The sequence below is a fragment of the Rana temporaria genome, chromosome 2 (genome assembly GCF_905171775.1).
Source record: "Rana temporaria chromosome 2, aRanTem1.1, whole genome shotgun sequence".
NCBI classification, from domain to species: Eukaryota; Metazoa; Chordata; class Amphibia; order Anura; family Ranidae; genus Rana; species Rana temporaria.
This window is the reverse complement of record NC_053490.1, coordinates 48,485,615-48,505,151: the sequence shown is the minus strand read 5'-3', so window position 1 is coordinate 48,505,151 and position 19,537 is coordinate 48,485,615. Positions and strand designations below refer to the sequence as shown.

General features: G+C 44.8%; 1 protein-coding gene across 1 annotated transcript in view; it reads right to left on the bottom strand.

Moving 5' to 3' along the window:
* AMOTL1 (angiomotin like 1) overlaps window positions 1–19,537 on the bottom strand; it is a 185,636-nt gene that overhangs the window by 25,346 nt on the left and 140,753 nt on the right. Inside the window, 2 exon segments of the mRNA XM_040340169.1 lie at window positions 4,472–4,561; window positions 7,206–7,350. Of these exon segments, the coding sequence (XP_040196103.1) occupies window positions 4,472–4,561; window positions 7,206–7,350 (235 nt within the window).

The window sequence follows — 19,537 nt, the reverse complement described above, 5'->3', positions numbered from 1 at the left end:
TTAGTTCTTCTTTTAAATCATAAAGCCTTTAGGGTAATTTGGAGGAGCCCCGCCACCTATACTATTCACTGTCAATCTATCTGTAATTACAGAATACTTTATATTACTTTATTAAACCCAAAGGAAATTAGGAAATTGTTAAATTAGATTGGTAATCCAGAGAACAAGTAAGGCACACAAACAGCTTCAAAGTTGAAGTTTAATCTGCTTATATTTTGCCTTGCCTGGTTCCTCCTTTCCCTCCTCATTAACACGCTAATGACATTTTTAAATAAAACCCTTCTGTTTTCATTACATACCTTATTTTAGACCCAATGGCCCAGATTCACGTAGATCGGCGTATCTGAGCGGGCGTAGCGCAGCTCATATGCGCTACGCCAACGTAACATAGAGAGGCAAGTACAGTATAAGGTGTCTTAACAACGAATTTTGATATTTTTCCATTGTCATTGGGATATCTAATAGTAGAACCGCCGATGGTCTACCCGCCAAATTAAATCCTGTAATTTTATCGATTGTTTCTATTACCATTTGCCAGAATTCCTGTATTTTTCTGCACTCCCACCAGATATGCACTAGTGTCCCTTCCGCTTCCAGACATCTCCAGCAGACTTCTGACATCTCTGGGTATATTCGATGTAGCACCGCTGGTGTTCTGTACCATCTTGTTAAAATTTTATAACCCCCCTCCTCGTATTTACTTGCTACTGATGCTTTATGCGTGAAACTCAAGATCTTATCTTTTTGCTCTTGTGTGAATATTAATTTCAGGTCTCTCTCCCATTCTTGTATGAATTTAAATTCTTGTGGTATATCTAGATTTACTAATATTGCATAAAAATAGGACAGGGAGTGTCTTATTGACTTTCCTTCTAGGCATGTCCGCTCGAATTTAGATGGGGTCCTGACTATCGTGTAAATACCTGCCTTTGTTCGAAGAAATGCTTCTAATTGCATCCGCCTCAGAAAGTCTAGTTCCTGCATCCCTTCTCTTTCCATCTCTCCCCTTGTCATTAGTCGATTTTCTTTTGAGAAGTGGATCACCCTATTTATACCCCTCTGTCACTGAAGATTTTTCTTACAAAACAGCACAAAGTGTGGATCATTTAAGTGTATTACGATATATATCACAATTTGGATTGAGAAGGATAAGGTAGAAACTGATTGTGCACTTGAGTCCAAAAGATGCTGTTAACTTTTCATTCTTGCAAACTTGTCTGGCTTATGACAATAAGCCTAGGTTCACACTGCTGCGAATTCAAAATCGCGGTAAAATGCGCGATTTTACCGCGATTTCGGACGCAATTTAATGTAAATCGCGGCCCGAAATCGCAAAAAGTAGTACAGGAACTACTTTTTGAAATCGCAGATGCGGCGTCGCACTGATTAGGACAGTGCCATTGCCGACAATTGCCGCCGATTTGAGATGCGATTTGACATGTCAAATCGCATCTCAAATCGTTCCAAATCGTACCCAGTGTGAACCAGGGCTCAAGAAAACTTCAACAGCATCTTTCGGAGTCAAGAGTGCAATCAATTTCTTCTTCCTTATGTTACTGACCGTGGTGAGCAGAGAGTAGCACCTTGAACCAGGTGTGTTCAATTTCGTTGCCTGAGGCGCCCTTGTTTGTATCTGGATTGAGAAGGACACTTGTAGAGCTGCACAATAATTTTATTCGATTTATTTTTATTTCAATATTTTGTACACTATGGTTTGGATGTGATCATATACTATACATATATTGTGTAGTACACCTGTTGAGACACATAGGCCACATGCACACTGCTGCTGGTAAACGGACGTTTAGGAGCAGTTGGGCATTTTTTTCAGCAGCCCCTGAACTCGGTCCTATGTTATGTTATCAGTACATGTTCACAGGGTCGTTTATAGTAGTTTCTAGGCAGTTAAGTTCAGAATCATGTTTTTAAAGCAAAAAAATGTGTTCAGGACGGATGTTCAGAGGCATTTGAAATGCCAAATGCTTGTAACAGTGTGTAAACGCATCTAAACGCGGTAACTTATGTTCTTAAGCATTTCCGTTCATAGGCGTTTTTAATGGAGAATAATTTCTCAACATTTGCAAATGAAAAAATTGTCTTTCTAGATCCATTGAATATTGTGGGCTTCGGGGAGAGAGAGAGAGAGAGAAAGAGAGAGTTTTTTCCCATTGCAAATGGTCACAAATGACTCCTTATTCGAAACGCTTCTAAACTAAAACACTCATTAAAGCCCCTAAACACGGCATGGAAAAGTGGCAAAACTGATGTTTTTTCATGACGCTTACCAGCTGTCAAGTTACATCATTTAGAAAAAGTTATTAAACATCCAGTGTACATGAAGCCTAAGACCCCTTTCACACTTTAATGTCCCTTTTCACAAAATTTTCACTAAATACAGCGCTCCCAAACCGTCCCAAAGATGCTGCTTGCAGGACTTTTCGTAACTTCCCACAAGTGTGAAAAGTCACAGTTGAATGAATGGGAGGCGGTTTTCAAGGCGCTTAGCAGAGGCTATTTCCAGCGCTAAATCGCCTTAAAATCAGTGTGAAAGGGGTCATAGATCTCCTTTGCTTGAGACCTTTTGGCTTGGTAAGAGTCTATGTATGGGGATCGGCACTAAGCACTTTAAAATTGATTCTGAGTGACACTGAGAACACGTCTATGACGGGGGTGGGGGGGGGGCAGGGGGGATTTTGTTCACAAATTTGCAGCTCCTTTGAGGGCATGGCATCGCTACAGACATATGATTTATGTTATATATAGATACACAAATGAACTTTTCTCTGCTCTATGTGCATTCTTATGTTATTATATTACTAATATGATATATTTATATTGTAGAACAACCACTACCCATTGGACATAAAACCTCTGAAGAAGGACTATAATTAGTCTGAAACATGTAAGGTGTCTACGCCAGTATGTACAACAGCTAGCCCACCAGTATCTATGGGTAGCAAGTTCTAGACATACAGAATGCGTTATTTTGGGTATTATGTATCATGATCTTATATTCCTATGTACCGTATATACTCGAGTATAAGCCGAGTTTTTCAGCATATTTTTGTTGTGCTGAAAATGCCCCCCTCGGCTTATAGAGTCACCTTTTATGCGTCTGATCTCCCGGATTTTGGGGACCCGGTACCGGCTCCCCTGGACCCCAAACTTGACACACATATAGCCCCACTCTTCCTCTACAAGTGCTCAAAGTTTGTTGTCCGGGGACCTACAGCCGGGGAGCACCGATTTTTCAAATTCAGACACCCTTTCCATAGACTCCCATTTTAAATGGAAATTTCTCCGGTCATTTTGGGGACCCGGTACCGGCTCCCCTGGACCCGAAACCTGGCACACATGTACCCCCAGTTATCCTCTACAAGTGTGTAAAGTTTGCTGTCTGGGGGACCTATGGCTGGGGAGCACCGATTATTCAAAGCCGGGCACCCCTTCTATATACTCCCATGTTAAACGTAAGTCTAGTCATGGACACAGTGAGGCATGGACACAGCGAGGCATGGGCACAGTAAGGCATGGGCACAGTGAGGCATGGACACAGTGAGGCATGGACACAGTGAGGCATGGACACAGCGAGGCATGGGCACAGTAAGGCATGGGCACAGTGAGGCATGGACACAGTGAGGCATGGGCACAGTGAGGCATGGGCACAGTGAGGCATGGACACAGTGAGGCATGGGCACATTGAGGCAAAGTGAGGCATGCACATGGACACAGTGAGAGAAAGTGAGGCACAGTGAGGCATGCAGATGGACACAGTGAGGCAAAGTGAGGCATGCAGATGGAAACCCTAGGCTTATACTCAAGTCAATACGTTTTCCCATTTTTTTGTGGTAAAATTAGGTGCCTCGGCTTATATTCGGGTCGGCTTATACTCGAGTATATACGGTATATCAATTCTATATGATCTTTATTTTTGATTTGTACAATTTTATCATGTTGTTATAATAAAATATATACTTTTTATCAACATTTTTGGTCTGTCTGTCAAGAATCCATGAGGGGTTTTACCGTGCTATATGCACCAAGTGTTTCTTGTCTATCTGCTTCTACTTTGTTATAAAGTTGAAAAACCTAAATAGAGAATTACATAAAAAAAAGACATTTATCAACTTTCTGCTGAATTTATACACAGGTGTGCATATCCAGCAATGACACATAATGGCACAGTAGAACTACCCAGCATGCAGATTCTTTAATAACTGTCAAGTCCTGCTTCCCTGCGGTTGTTTTTTAAAGCACAGGTCCCATCATTCCTAGCTGGAAACCTTTAGTCTGTCTAGGTCTGATTTACAGTTCTCCATTTCAAAAACAAGATGAAAGTGATAAAATAATCCTCCCCATCTGCGCGCTATTGTTTTGCTTCCTGTGCATTCAGCTCGGATTTATATTACAGCATTTAAGAGAAAGTCTCAATTCAAATTCTTATCGGGGGATCTAAAAACACAGCACTCACTTTTCAATGTGTAGTGGCCCTCTTCCGATGTCTCCTCGTGTCCATTATACTCTCTGTTGGCCAGCTGCCTGTTGGCAGTTTCCAGGCGATCTGCACAAAGACAGGAAACAAGATGGAGAAATCAGCGGCTGCAGCGAGGAATCACTGACCCTGCAGACAAATGGGCCTGAAAACAGAGCTCCTGTGCTACGGTATAGTGAAAGCCCCATCCACTTTCATTGTTGTAAAGTTATATTGGTAAAAACACATCTGCATCAAACTCTCATCAACTACAGTTTGACTAATACGCATTATTAAAGCGGAGGTTCACCCTCAAACTGAACTTCCTAGCTATGCTATCTGCAGCCTTAATAAAGGCTTGTAGCGTTGTCTTTTTTTTTTAAATCTGTACACTTACCTGTCTTCAGCCTCACTTCCGGGTCTTCTTCCTTGCGGGGAGTGGGCGTGTCGCTCCTTTTCCCCGACGGGGAGCTCTGCGCAATGTCTCCTGGGAGTGAGTGTTGATCCTCCCAGGAGACGTGCTGTGCGCGTCATGCCTTCCGAAAATAGACGGCGTGAGACTCGGCTGTTTACGGTGCCTGCGCCTGCCGTGTAGAGCTGACTGCGCAGGCGCAGTAAAAAGCAGAGTCCCACTTTGTGTATTTTCGGAAGGCGTGACGCACATTACCAGCACGTCAATCATCTTCGCCTTGTCTTAGGAACGCCTACTCCCTGGGACAGAGAGAACCCGGAAGCCGGGTGAAAACTACGATAACGCGGTAAGTACAGCGGGGGGAAAAAACCCCCCAGCATACTACAGATGTCAGCAGTATGCTGTATCAAATGGTATATAGATTTTTTAGGGTGAACCACTTCAATACCGGGCATTTTCCCCGCTTCCTGCACAGACACATTTTCAGCTTTCAGCGCTGTCGCATTCTGAATGACAATTGCGCAGTCATGCGACGCTGTACACATTTTTATAATTTTTTCCTACAAATAGAGCTTTCTTTTGGTGTTTAATCACCACTGGGGTTTTTTTTTGCGGTACAAATAAAAAAATACAGAAAATCTTGAAAAAAAATTAAGTTTTTCTTTGTTTCTGTTACAAAACTTTGTAAATAAGTATGTTTTCTCCTTCACTGATAGGCACTGATGAGGCTGCACTGACGGGCACTGATGAGTCAGTACTGATTGGCACTGATGAGGCGGCATTGATGGGCACTGATGATGAGGCACTTATAAGCAGCACTGATGGGTGGCACTGATATGCAGCACTGATGGACACTGATAAGCAGCACTGATAGGTGGCACTGATGGACACTCTGGCCCGGATTCTCATACGAGTTACGCCGGCGTATCTCCAGATACGCCGGCGTAACTCTGAGTCCGAGCCGTCGTATCTATGCGCCTGATTCTTAGAATCAGTTACGCATAGATTTGTATTAGATCCGACCGGCGTAAGTCTCTTACACCATCGTATCTTAACTGCATATTTACGCTGGCCGCTAGGGGCGTGTGCGCTGATTTACGCCTAGAAATATGTAAATCAGCTAGATACACGAATTCACAAACGTACGCCCGGCGACGCAGTACAGATACGCCGTTTAGGTTAGGCTTTTGCCGGCGTAAAGTTACCCCTGCTATATGAGGCGTACCAATGTTAAGTATGGACGTCGGGCCAGCGTCGAATTTTCCACGTTTTACGTCGTTTGCGTAAGGGCTGGGCGTCATTTACGTTCACGTCGAAAGCATTGGCTTCTTGCGGGTTAATTTGGAGCATGCGCACTGGGATACTTTCACGGGCGGCGCATGCGCTGTTTGTAAAAAGCGTCATTTACGTGGGGTCACATTAAATTTACATAACACACGCCCACATCTACCACATTTGAATTAGGCAGGCTTACGCTGGCCTATTTACGCTACGCCGCAGCAACTTTGGTTTGAGAATACGGCACTTGCCTGTCAAAGTTGCGGAGGCGTATCGTGAATAGGATACGTTACGCCCGCACAAAGATATCTGGGCCTCTGTCTGGACAGTGCTGATTGGTCCTGTGCCGATCACATGCACTCTCCCAAGAAAAGGAAAACCTCTCTAGCAATACACACCAAACTAAGCATGTGCAGCTTGCCCTCAAGGATCTGTTCTATCAGGAGATGGATTGGGGACAGTGGAAAAAGGCGTGGATCAGAGAAGACAGGATCAAACAGTCTTTTTTACACAATGCAGAGGATTAACCCCTTAGGTCCCACAGTGAGTATACCAGCAGCTTTACTGCATATATAGACTGATTTTACTGCTGTGGGTTTAATAACACTTTAAGGCTGGGTTCACATTGGTGCGATGTCAGACATCACATTTGATTTAAACCACACTTCTGTGCAAATCACATGCCATGTCTGTGTGATGAGAACTCACCCATATAGATTGTATGGCTGAATTTGCATTGCATTCGGACTAAAGTCGTGCAGAACTCTTTTTTTTTGGTCCGCACCAGAATCTGTTTGCATGGGTGTTCACAACCATGCGATCCGATTCCTGTCCGAAGTGACGATATGTAAACCAATCTGGGGGTGTCATTAGCTTTGTATTGACACTCCCAGCGATTGGCATGGGGCAACGTGAACTGCCTGCGAGTCAGGTGCGATGCTGGATCCGCATTGGATTCGCAGGGTTCCCGCATGGCACAAGTGTGAACCGAGCCTAAAGAATATGTTCAAGCAATTAGGATTTTATGTAAGAAATCAGCTGTACCTCTCAGATCCAGATTGAAGTCATGCAAGCGTCGGATTTCAGCTTCCAGTTTGTTCTTCATGGCTTTGTCCAATGTCTCCCTCTTTGTGGAAGACTTCACCAAACTCTCATAGGCTTCTGAAATCTTATAGATTTCTGTTTCAAACTGGGGAAAAAAAAATCATTACGTCATCGAATTATAAAATACAACTCCAATTCTAAAAAAGTTGCAATGCTGTGTAAAATCGACATGAAAACGGAATGCAAGGATTTGCAAAATCTCATAAACCCATATTTTATTCCCAATAGAAAACATCAAATGTTTACAACTAAGAAAACCATTTTAACCACTTGCTTACTGCGCACTTTTACCCCCTTCCTGCCCAGGTAAATTTTTCAGCTTTCAGCACTGTCACACTTTGAATGACAATTGCGCGGTCATGCTACACTGTACCCAAATGAAATTTGTATCCTTTGTTTCACACAAATAGAGCTTTATTTTGGTGGTATTTAATCACCACTGGGTTTTTTATATTTTGCTAAACAAACAAAAAAATACCGAAAATTTTGAAAATAAATAAATAATTTTTCATAGTTTGTTATAACATTTTGCAAACAGGTACTTTCTCTCTTCACTGATGGGCACTGACGAGGCTGCACTGATGGGCACTGATAAGGTGGCACTGATAGGCAACACAGAAGGCATTGTTAGATGGCACTGAGAGGTGGTCCTGATAGGTGGCACTGATATGCAACACTAAAAGACGGCACTGATAGGTGGCACTGATAGGTGGACACTAATGATGAAGCACTGATGGGCACTGTTTGGTAGCATGATGGACACTTGTTAGCAGTACTGATGGGCTTCTTTGGTAGGTGCAGGGCTGGACCTGGGACAAAAATGTGGCCCTGGACTTCATCCAGACTGGCCCACTTTGACAGGTCTCTCTCCCATGCCGGCCGGACAACTCCGCACCCCCCCCCCCTCGGCACCCATCCCACTCTCCCCCTTCACTAGCCACTCTACTTTATTAGAGTAGAAGGCTGGTACTGGTACTATATAGGCAGTACCAGTGTGGAAGCTAGACATATTTCACCGGGGCAAGAATCAGTTTGGTGCCCCCCCCTTATGGGACAAGATTAGGCAGAAGTGAGAAACTCCCAGGCCATAGCTGTTGAGTCAGCTGTCTGTCCCCTCCCCCATGCTCCTCTGTCATCCCCCCTGCTCCTCTGGTCCTCCCCCTGCTTCTCTGTTCCCTCCAGGTGAGTGCTGGTGGAGGAGGGAGTGGAGGTGAGCGCTGCGGGAAGGGAGAGACAAAGGAGCGGAGGCTGTCACTGAAGCGGCCCACTGAGCCATCGGCCCACCGGGAAACTCCCTGTAGTCCCAATGGCCAGTCCATCCCTGGGTAGGTGTTACTGGTGGGTACTGGTTAGCAGCACTGGTGGGCACCTTTTGGGGGCCGACGTCCCATTTTACAAAAGCTGGTAATCAGCTTATTCTTTTCTCCTACGCTGCTAGTGTGATGAAAAAAAAAACCCTGATAACCGGCTTCTCGTTTACTGCGTATGATCAGCTGTGATTGGCCTGACAGTGTATCACATGTAAGGGCCATGATTGACCTTTTACCCTGACCAGTGATCAGCCAAGTTCCCAACAACTCCAGCGATATCATAGAGCGAAGCGCCTGCATGCCGCAGAGGCTCTATGGGCAGGCGAGAGCATAGGAGGACATCCAAGGATGCCTGCCTGCATTTTAAAGAGTGGTTGTAAACCGCTGGACGTTTTTTCCCCTGCAAGGTAAAGCATAATGTGCTAGTATGCATCCATAATAGCACATTATGTTAAACTTACCTTAAAACAAATCCCTCCCCGTCAAGATGTCAGGGCTGGAGGCCGCATCCATCTTCACCCCATCTTGCCTTCTGGGTTCGTGGACTCCCGGTCACGGCACAGGTTTTCTGAAGAAATGGCACAGGTGGCCGTTCTTTCAGAGCACATGCTCGCGATGTCAATGTAAAATACAGTAAATGTCTCCTAAACGTTTAGGAGATATTTACATTACCTATAGGTAAGCCTCATTAGAGGCTTACCTATAGTTAATATTCATGCAGGGTCCTTCTTCTTGTGTTCTAATGCAGGGTCCTTCTTCTGTGTCTAATGCAGGGTCCTTCTTCTTGTGTTCTAATGCAGAGTCCTTCTTATGTTCTAATGCAGAGTCCTTATTCCTGTGTCCTAATGCAGGGTCTACTTCCTGTGTCCTAATGCAGGGTCCTTCTTCTTTGTGTTCTAATGCAGAGTCCTTCTTATGTTCTAATGCAGAGTCCTTCTTCCTGTGTCCTAATGCAGGGTCCTACTTCTGTGTCCTAATGCAGGGTCTACTTCCTGTGTCCTAATGCAGGGTCCTACTTCCTGGTCCTAAATGCAGGGTCGTTCTCCCTGTGCCTAATGCAGGGTCCTTCTTCTTGTGTCCTAATACAGGGTCCTTCTTCATGTGTCCTAATGCAGGGTCCTACTTCCTGTGTCCTAATACAGGGTCCTTCTTCATGTGTCCTAATGCAGGGTCCTTCTTCTTGTGTCCTAATGCAGGGTCTTTCTTCCTGTGTCCTAATGCAGGGTCCTTCTTCTTGTGTCCTAATGCAGGGTCCTTCTTCCTGTGTCCTAATGCAGGGTCTTTCTTCATGTGTCCTAATGCAGGGTCCTACTTCCTGTGTCCTAATGCAGGGTCCTTCTTCCTGTGTCCTAATGCAGGGTTCTTATTCCTGTGTCCTAATGCAGGGTCCTTCTTCTTGTGTTCTAATGCAGAGTCCTTCTTCCTGTGTCCTAATGCAGGGTCCTTTTTCTTGTGTCCTAATGCAGGGTCCTTCTTCTTGTGTCCTAATGCAGGGTCTTTCTTCCTGTGTCCTAATGCAGGGTCCTTCTTCATGTGTCCTAATGCAGGGTCCTTCTTCCCGTGTCCTAATGCAGGGTCCTTCTTCATGTGTCCTAATGCAGGGTCCTCCTTCTTGTGTCCTAATGCAGGGTCCTCCTTCTTGTGTTCTAATGCAGGGTCCTTCTTCTTGTGTTCTAATGCAGGGTCCTTCTTCTTGTGTTCTAATGCAGGGTCCTTCTTCCTGTGTCGTAATGCAGGGTCCTTCTTCCTGTGTATTAATGCAGGGTCCTTCTTGTGTTCTAATGCAGGGTCCTTCTTCCTGTGTGCTAATGCGGGGTCCTTCTTCCTGTGTGCTAATGCAGGGTCCTTCTTCCTGTGTCCTAATGCAGGGTCATCTGTTTCAGGTTAAAGTAGAACTTCACTAAAAAGAAAATATATGCTGCAGCACTTAATAAGTGTATCTTTACAGTTCCCTCTTGTTCCCCATGCAGAGTGACACAAATACTTGTTAGGCTTGTAGGGGAATTCCAGCTGTGATGGTGTGGCAACAATGCTGCACTGCTCCTTAAATCAGAGCAGAGTTGCCACTCCTATGTATACTGTGCCTGTTTGCACTACATTTGAATGGAAAAATGTTGCAGGGGCATTAAGATTGTCACTGCTGATTCACAAGCCTGTAGTTTATCAATCAGCACCAGGTCATACCTAGTCCTGCTGCTCAAACCATCCCTCTGTGAGCTGCAAAATTTGCAAGGGTGAACGTGTGAGGCCCCGTACACACGACCGGTTTTCTCGGCAGAATTCAGCAAGAAACTCGATGGGAGACGTATTCTGCCGAGAAAAACGGTCGTGTGTACACTTTTCGCCGAGGAAACCTGTTCTCTATTTCTGTGCATTACATAGTAATTGGATTTGGGACTTATTTAGACTGTCATGCAGGAGCACTTTAAGGGTTTTACCAAGAAACACAAATTAGAAAATAGGATTTTCCATTAATGCAGAAGAAAGTGTACACAATAATGTTGGTGTCTTAATGCCAGAACACACTCTGGGGGAGGAGGTCTGCAGTCGGAGAATTTACAAATCCATAACTGCTTTAAAGCTTTTGCAGTGTCGCAAAAAATGTGGATACAGGTACAGAAATAAAACAGCTATGAACAGGGACCTTGAGAAAGCATTCTTGTGTTTTACGATTTCATCTGATTCACTGAAAGTAAACTGCTGCAATCAGTATATTAAAGTCACAGATGGGATCAGTAAAAGCTACAGCTGAGATAATAACAGCCACTAACAGTCACAGCAAACATCTTTACAAGTGTGGGACTGAAAATCAATTAGAAGAATCCAAAGAATAAAAGAGTCAAGAGTCTCTTAAAAACTTGCAAAGAGCCAATGATGTGACCACAAATGTCGATAAAGTCACAGAACAAATGAGCAAAATGACAAAAAAAGTTGTGGCTTCTATACAGAGCCAGGTGCTGGGCTACAGCAATATAGAGAAGCAGACATTGGGTTGATTTACTAAAACTGAAGAGGCTGCATTGCTGGGCACAGGTGAGGCTGCATTGCTGGGCACCAGTTAGGCTGCATTGATGGGCACCAGTGAGGCTGCATTGATGGGCACTGGTGAGGCAACCTGCTGGGCACAGGTGAGGCTGAATTGCTGGGCACAGGTTACATAGTTATATAGTTAGTCAGGTTGAAAAAAGACACAAGTCCATCCAGTTCAACCACAAAAAAATAAACAAACAACATAAAAAACACAGTACAATCCCATACACCCAACTCCATACCCACAGTTGATCCAGAGGAAGGCAAAAAACCCCAGCAGAGCATGATCCAATTTGCTACAGCAGGGGAAAAAATTCCTTCCTGATCCCCCGAGAGGCAATCCGATTTACTCTGGATCAACGTTACCTACAAATCTTAGTACTCAATTATATTCTGTACATTTAGGAAAGAATCCAGACCTTTCTTAAAGAAATCTACTAAGCTGGCCAGAACCATGTCTGGAGGGAGTCTGTTCCACATTTTCACAGCTCTTACTGTGAAGAAACCTTTCCGTATTTGGAGATGAAATCTCTTTTCCTTTAGATGTAAAGAGTGCCCCCTTGTCCTCAGTGATGACCGTAAAGTGAATAACTCAACACCAAGTTCACTATATGGACCCCTTATATATTTGTACATGTTGATCATACCCCCCTTATTCTCCTCTTCTCAAGAGTGAAAAAATGTTGTTCTTCTAATCTTTCCTCATAGCTGAGCTCCTCCATGCCTCTTATCAGTGAGGTGAGACTGCATTTCTGGGCACGGTTGAGGCTGCATTTCTGGGCACGGTTGAGGCTGCATTGCTGGGTACTGGTGAGGCTGCATTGCTGGGCACTCCTGAGCGCTGCATTCTTTATGTAGCACACTCCTGAGCCTATTCTTTATGTAGCATGATTCTGAGTGCAAATTAGCCATGCATTCTTTATGTACCGTATTTATTGGCGTATACCGCGCACTTTTTTGCCCTGAAAATCAGGGCAAAATCGTGGGTGCGCGGTATACGCCGATACCCGCTTTCCCGCGCCGAGTTTTGAATACTGCGCCGGCATATAACCGAGCGCAGTACACTCGGGTATAGTCGGGCAGTCTCGGCTCCTTCCGCGCTCACGTCCTGGACGTACAGGACGTCAGCGCGAGAGTTGCCGAGCATTGCCAACAATACACGAGTGTACTGCGCTCTGTATATGTCTGCGCAGTATTCAAACTCGGCGCGGGAAACGAGCGGGGAGGATGCGAGGACGCCGCAGAAGGACGCCGGACCCGACGAAGAGGACACCCGAAGCCGCAGAAAGACGCCAGACCCGACGAAGAGGACACAAATAAAAAAATGAATGCGGTAAATAAGCACTGGTCCAAGCTTGCGAAACCTATGCGACAACTATGGTCAGACCCCCCAGCGATTGGTTTAAAAAAGGGCTTATATGCACGTTATTGAGCATAAAAGGTATTGGGGTCCGGTACTGCCCTGGTGGACATGTATCAATGCAAAACAATGTTTGAAAAAAAGATCGTATTTTCAGGAGCAGTGATTATAATGAAGCCTAAAGTGTCACAATAAAAATTCCTTTAAATATAGTACCTGGGGGGGTCCCCTTAGTCTGCCTGTAAAGTGGTGCATCTGTGCTGTGTATAGAACATGCTGCAGCAAAACTGACATTTCTAAAGAAAAAAATGAGTTAAATCCCATTTAAAATGACTCATGGTTTCAATTGCCGGCACCTAGCTATTGAAAAAATGAAATAAAAAAAACGGAGTGGACCCCCCCACCCAGTCCATACCAGGCCCTTTGGGTTTGATATGGATTTTAAGGGGAAACCCCACGCCCAAAAAAATAAATAAGAAAAGTGTGGGGCCCCCCCAAAATCCATACCAGACCCTTACCCGAGCAAGGGCCCCCCTGCCTGAGCCATACCAGATTTTAGGGGGGGGGGGATGCTTTTTTTTTCAATAGCCGGGTGCCTGAAGTTGAAACCTCGAGTCATTTTAAATGGGATTTGATTTGTTTTTAATTCCTTTAGCAATGTCAGTTTTGCTGCTCTATGCATGATAACGTTGTTGCGACCCAAACGGGGGGGGGGGGGGGGGGGGGATTGGTGGCGTTCGGTACATCTCTACTTGTGAGGTGCCTGCAAAAACGTTTTCATAGGTATTTAAAGCATAATTCGGAAATATAATGCATGCCAGATTTTAAGTGAGTTTCTTTGTGAATTACGGTGCGTTTTCTACCGCATACTCATAGTGCGGTAAAATATCGCTTAGTGAATTGTGCCCAGGGTCATTTTAGATGTAAAAGAACCCTTATTTACCAGAGAGCTTGGCTTGCAACAAATATCATCCAGAGTATTTTTATTAAAGAAAAAAAATCCTCAGGCAGTGAGCTGGTTAACTGGCAGTAACTATGGTGACGGAATGAAATATGTTTGCTCACTCTAGAGTTCCTGCGGTTTCCTCAATTCTGCAAGGTAAACATTGCGGTCCATAAACTGCTCCACAGAACCCTCTGCGCCTTTCATGTGCTGAGATACAAACAGCTTGGCACGTGAATTGCTGCACATGGCTCCCCATAGCAGAGGCACTCAGTGCAGCTTTTGTCTGCAAGGGGAGGCTGGCCACTGCTAGAATATGTTCATGTTTCTCAGCGGCTCTGCAATTTCCTCTCAGACTCCCTGAGTTCATTGATGGGCCCCGGTACCAGCCCCCTCACTCCGCCCACACTGTAATCCTGACTAGCGTATTCATTATCCTGAAAGAGGAAAAGTCAGCCAGCAGACTCAGGAAAAGGTTTCACTGCTTTCCAAACATTCTACACAGAGGATATCCACATTCACCTCGGAGTTCTGCTACAAGAAAGGCTAGCAATCTAACTAAACATGTGAATTTTGTTGACTGTTTAGGTAAAGCCCTTCGCCTGGCAAAGCTTAAAGAGGAAGTAAACCCTCTAAAGCATTTCTTAGAAAGAAAAAAAACCCTGCAAGAGAAGGGCATAATGAGCTAGTATGCATAGCATACCTGAGATCGAAGCCCCCGAAGCGACTCTCATTCCTCACCTCCGCCGCCATTGATACCCAAGTTACTTCCCGGCTCCGGCACTGTGATTGGCCGGAGCGGCGATGACGTCACTCCCAGGCATGCGCGCGGGATCCGTCAGTGACGGCAGGATCGCCCTCACTAACGGCACGCTCATTGTCTACGGCGTGCATGCGCCGTAGACATCGGTGCAGTCTTTTTTGCAAATATCTCCTAAACCTGACACTATCAACCACTGCAGGCTTCGGGCTGGACAGCCAATAGGACCATGTTACCCAGCCAGTGACATGGACACCAAGAGAAGGACCCCCTTCCTCTGAAGAGAAAAAGATGAAAGACTTGGGACCTGGCACATCATGTGACAATGGACTAGGCCAACTTTATTAGAATTGAATTATTTGGCCTCAACACCAAACGATATGTCTGGAGGAAACCAATACAGCTCACCATCCAAATAACACCATTCCTACAGTAAAGCATGGAGGTGGTAATATCCTGTTATGAGGGTGTTATTCTGCGGCAGGGACTGGAGCACTTTTCAAAATAGAAGGAATAATGGATGGGGCAAAATACCCTCAAATTCCTGAGGAAAATCTGCTGCCTTCTGCCAGAAAGTTGTCCATGGGTGGAAAGTTTACCTTCCAACATGACAATGACCCGAAGCACAAAGCAAAAATTACCACATCGTGGTGGAAGGAGAAAAAGGTGAATATCCTTGCATTGCTTAGTCACAGCCCAGACTTAAACCCCATAAAAAATCTGTGGAATGACTTGAAGACTGCAGTCCACAAATGGCCACCATCAAATTTAATCGAACTTGAGGAGTTCTGCAAAGAAGAGTGGGCAAATTTGTGCAAAGTTAGTAGAGACATACAGCGTTAATGCACACTATTGAACAAAAGTTGATCTGTTTTCCCGGTTGGAAAATTTCTGTTGGATCGGAGCTGCAGACTATAAGTGTAATACACACGATTGGATTTTCATCGGACAAAGCGTAGGGCTTTTGTCCGAAGGGCATTGGCCGTGAACTTGTATTGCATACAAACAGCAAAGAATTGTCGGCCAACAAACATGAAACTATGTGGCTTTTCAGCTCTTTAGCACCACCCTTTGGGAAATTTCTGCTAATGTGGTGTTATGGTGAGCATTGCTTCTGAGCATGCGTGTTTGCAGTTTTGACTGACAGACTTGTGTACACACAATCGGATAATCCGACAACACACATTTGTTGGCGGACAATTTTAAAGAATGCTATGCTATCCCACATTTGTCCGCGAAAAATCCGTCAATTGTCCAATGGAGCATTCAAACGGTCGGATTTTCCGACAACAGCCTGTCATCACAAAATTCCCGTCGGATAATCTGATCGTGTGTATGAGGCTATAGTCTTCCTGCTGTCAGAATACAAAGACACAGCCTGAAGGGTTCTCCCATCCACCTCGAATGTGTAGATAGGAGAAATTGGGTAATTTTTCTTCATTCAACCTGCTGGTTGAACAAAAAAAAAAAAACAACCCACTCAGCCTTGGCATGACCAGCAGGATTAAAGAAGTATAAGGCCTCGTACGCACGATTAGTCCATCCGATGAGAACGGTCTGAAGGACAGTTGTCATCGGTTAACCGATGAAGCTGTATGATGGTCCATCGCGCCTACACACCATCGGTTAAAAAAACGATCGTGTCAGAACGCAGTGACGTAAAACACAACGACGTGCTGAAAAAAACAAAGTTCAATGCTTCCAAGCATGCGTCAACTTGATTCTGAGCATGCATGGATTTTTAACCAATGGTTGTGCCTACTAACGATAGTTTTTGACCTATCGGTTAGGAATCCATCGGTAAAATTTTAAAGCAAGTTGGCTTTTTTTTAACCTATGGTTAAATAACCTATGGGGCCCACACACGATCGGTTTTGAGCGATGAAAACGATCCTTCAGACCGTTGTCCTCTGGTTAACCGATCGTGTGTACGAGGCCTAAGACATTTGGGGGCAGATTCACAGAGCAAGTACGCCGGCGTATCTACGGCTTCGTACGCCTTCGGATCTTAGATGCAATACTTCGGCGCCCGCTGGGTGGAGTTTGCGTTGTTTTCCGCGTCGGGTATGCAAATGAGCTTTTTCCGACGATCCACGAATGTACGTGCGGTCGTCGCATTCCTTTACGTCGGCTTTTTCCGGCGTATAGTTAAAGCTGCTATTTTGTGGCGTATAGATAGACTTGCCATGGTAAAGTATGGCTGTCGTTCCCGCGTCGAAATTAGATTTTTTTTTTTTCGTCCGTGAATAGGGATGTACGTAAGTCACGTCTAAGTTAAAAAAATGACGTCGTTGCGACGTCATTTAGCGCAATGCACGATGGTGAATTTAGGAACAACGCATGCGCATTTCATTCGGCGCGGGGACGCGCTTCATTTAAATGAAACCCGCCCAATTTCAAATACGCCACCAGAAAAACACTACGCCGCCGTAACTCACTGCGCAAATTCTTCCTGGATTCGAATTTACGCCAGGTAAGATACGGCGGCGTAGCGTATCTCTGATACGCTGCGCCTGTCCAATTGTATGTGAATCTGCCCCTAGGCTGGCAAAGGGAGACTTTACAGGACATGAACAAGGGGGTCCCATCACAGCTGTGACCTCTGTAAAATCCTGTTTCCTACTGCGATCAATCTTGACTCTAGCCAGACTTGGAAGTGGCGGAGACGTCTGAAAACGGTTCCATCAAAAAAACAAAAGCAGTTTCAAAAAAGCACACACACAAAAAACGTGTTTTTCTTTAAAAGAAAGGAAAAAAGTTCTCCATTCAGCAAGAAAATATGAACAAGTTCACCAAAAGGCTGCCATTAAAGAGCACTTACGATCTATCCAGTCTTCAGCTGTAGAGAAAAAAACAAAGACAAATCCTTAAAAGGCTAAAGAGTCACTCAGCCGGCTGGATTTCCCATAACTTATCAGGTCAATAAGTAAGGTCCTGCCAAGTTAAGTGTAGTTATTCTGAGCCGGTGACTGAAATCTCCCCTCCAGGAGTCCTCTGGATCAGGCTTTCTGGTACAATTATCTTATCATTGCATGCGAGTCGCTGCCAATTCCAGTTCAAAGAGCAGTGCTGGTGACGTGCCAAACCAAACAGGGAGCCGGGCCACATCTGTAGCTCTCTGCTTACACTTCGCAGGGTAACTGCGCTGATTACGAGGGCTTTGCGCACAGGTCGCGGTTGGTGTTTACAGGCTAGAGCACCAGTGGCTGGACCCCTCAGGCAATGGGGAGCAGATGTTAGTTGAGCAGGATTATATCTGTGTGAAAGCTTAGTCCACAAAGCAAAATAATGCAGTGAAGGTACTCATTGTAATCTCAGAACTATATAATATACACTCACTGGCCACTTTATTAGGTACACCCTGCTACGTCTGGCCTGGACCCCCTTTGGCCTTCAGAACTGCCTTAAAGTGGAGTTCCACCCATTATTTTATGTTTGTCTGTGCTGCATGCCCTAATCTCATAATGTTCAGAATGGACAATTTTTATTTATTTTGTTGCTTGTAAATACCTTTATTTTGTAGTCCTTCATTACTTCCTCCTCCTTATTAGCCTAGGCTATTAAGTCACAAGGCTATTCGCAAGGGTTTCTGGGATAGGCATCATGTATCTCAGTAGTCCTTGCAAATAGCTTATTTGCATAGAGAAGGGGCGGCAACTTCCTCTGACACTCCCGTTGCTATGGAAACCTGACTGAAACCTATTACATCGCTTGTGCAGCACTGACCATGTGCGAGATCTGCAAGGCTGAAATCCAGGAAGTCATACAGTCTGGCTTCATGATGCCCACACTTAAGATGGCCACGGTCTATTTCTAGATTATAAACTAACTAAATGCTCTAACAACCTAACAAAACGGACCTTAGTTTACAGACTAAGTTTACTAGACTGCATTAAGCTTGTGTATTACAGGGGTATTTATATTTAAAAAAGTGAAATTGTGGGTGGAACTCCCCTTTAATTCTTTGTGGCAGAGATGCAACAAGGTGTTGGAAAGATTCCTCTGAGATTTTGGTCCATAGTGACATGATAGCATCACAGAGTTGCTATAGATTTGTCAGCTGCACATCCATGATGTGAATCTCCCATCCCAACACATTCCAAAGGTGCTCTGAGATCTGGTGACAGTGGAGGCCATTGGAGTACAGAGACCTCATTGTCCAGTGGTGAGATTTGTGACATGGCGCATTATCCTGCTGGAAGGAGCCATCAGAAGATGGGGACACTGTAGCCATAAAGGGATGGACATGATCAGCAACAATACTCGGGTAGGACGGGGTGTTTAAACAATGCTCAATTGGTACTAAGGGGCCCAAAGTGTGCCAAGAAAATATCCCCCACACCGTTACACCACCACCAGCCTGAACCATTGATACAAGTCAGGATGGGTCCATGCTTTCATGTTGTTCATGCCAAATTCTGACCCTACCATCTGAATGTTGCAGCTGAAACTGAGACTCATCAGACCAGGTAAAATTTTTCCAATCTTCTGTTGTTCAATTTGGTGATCCTGTGCGATTTATAGCCTCAGTTTCCTGTTCTTAGCTGACAGAAGTGACAAACCAGTCTGCCCATTCTCTTCTGACCTCTGACATCAACAAGGCATTTTTGTCCACACAACTGTCCACTGGACATTTTCCGTAAACCTGAGAGATGGTTGTGCATGAAAATCCCAGTAGATCAGCTGTTTTTGAAATACTCAGACCAACCCATCTGGCACCAACAACAACCATGCCACGTTCAAAGTCACTTAAATCCCCTTTCTTTCCCATTCTGATGCTCGGTTTGACCTTTAGCAAGTCATCATCACCACATCTAGATGTCGAAATTCATTGAGTTGCTGGAATGTGATTGGCAGATTAGAAATTTG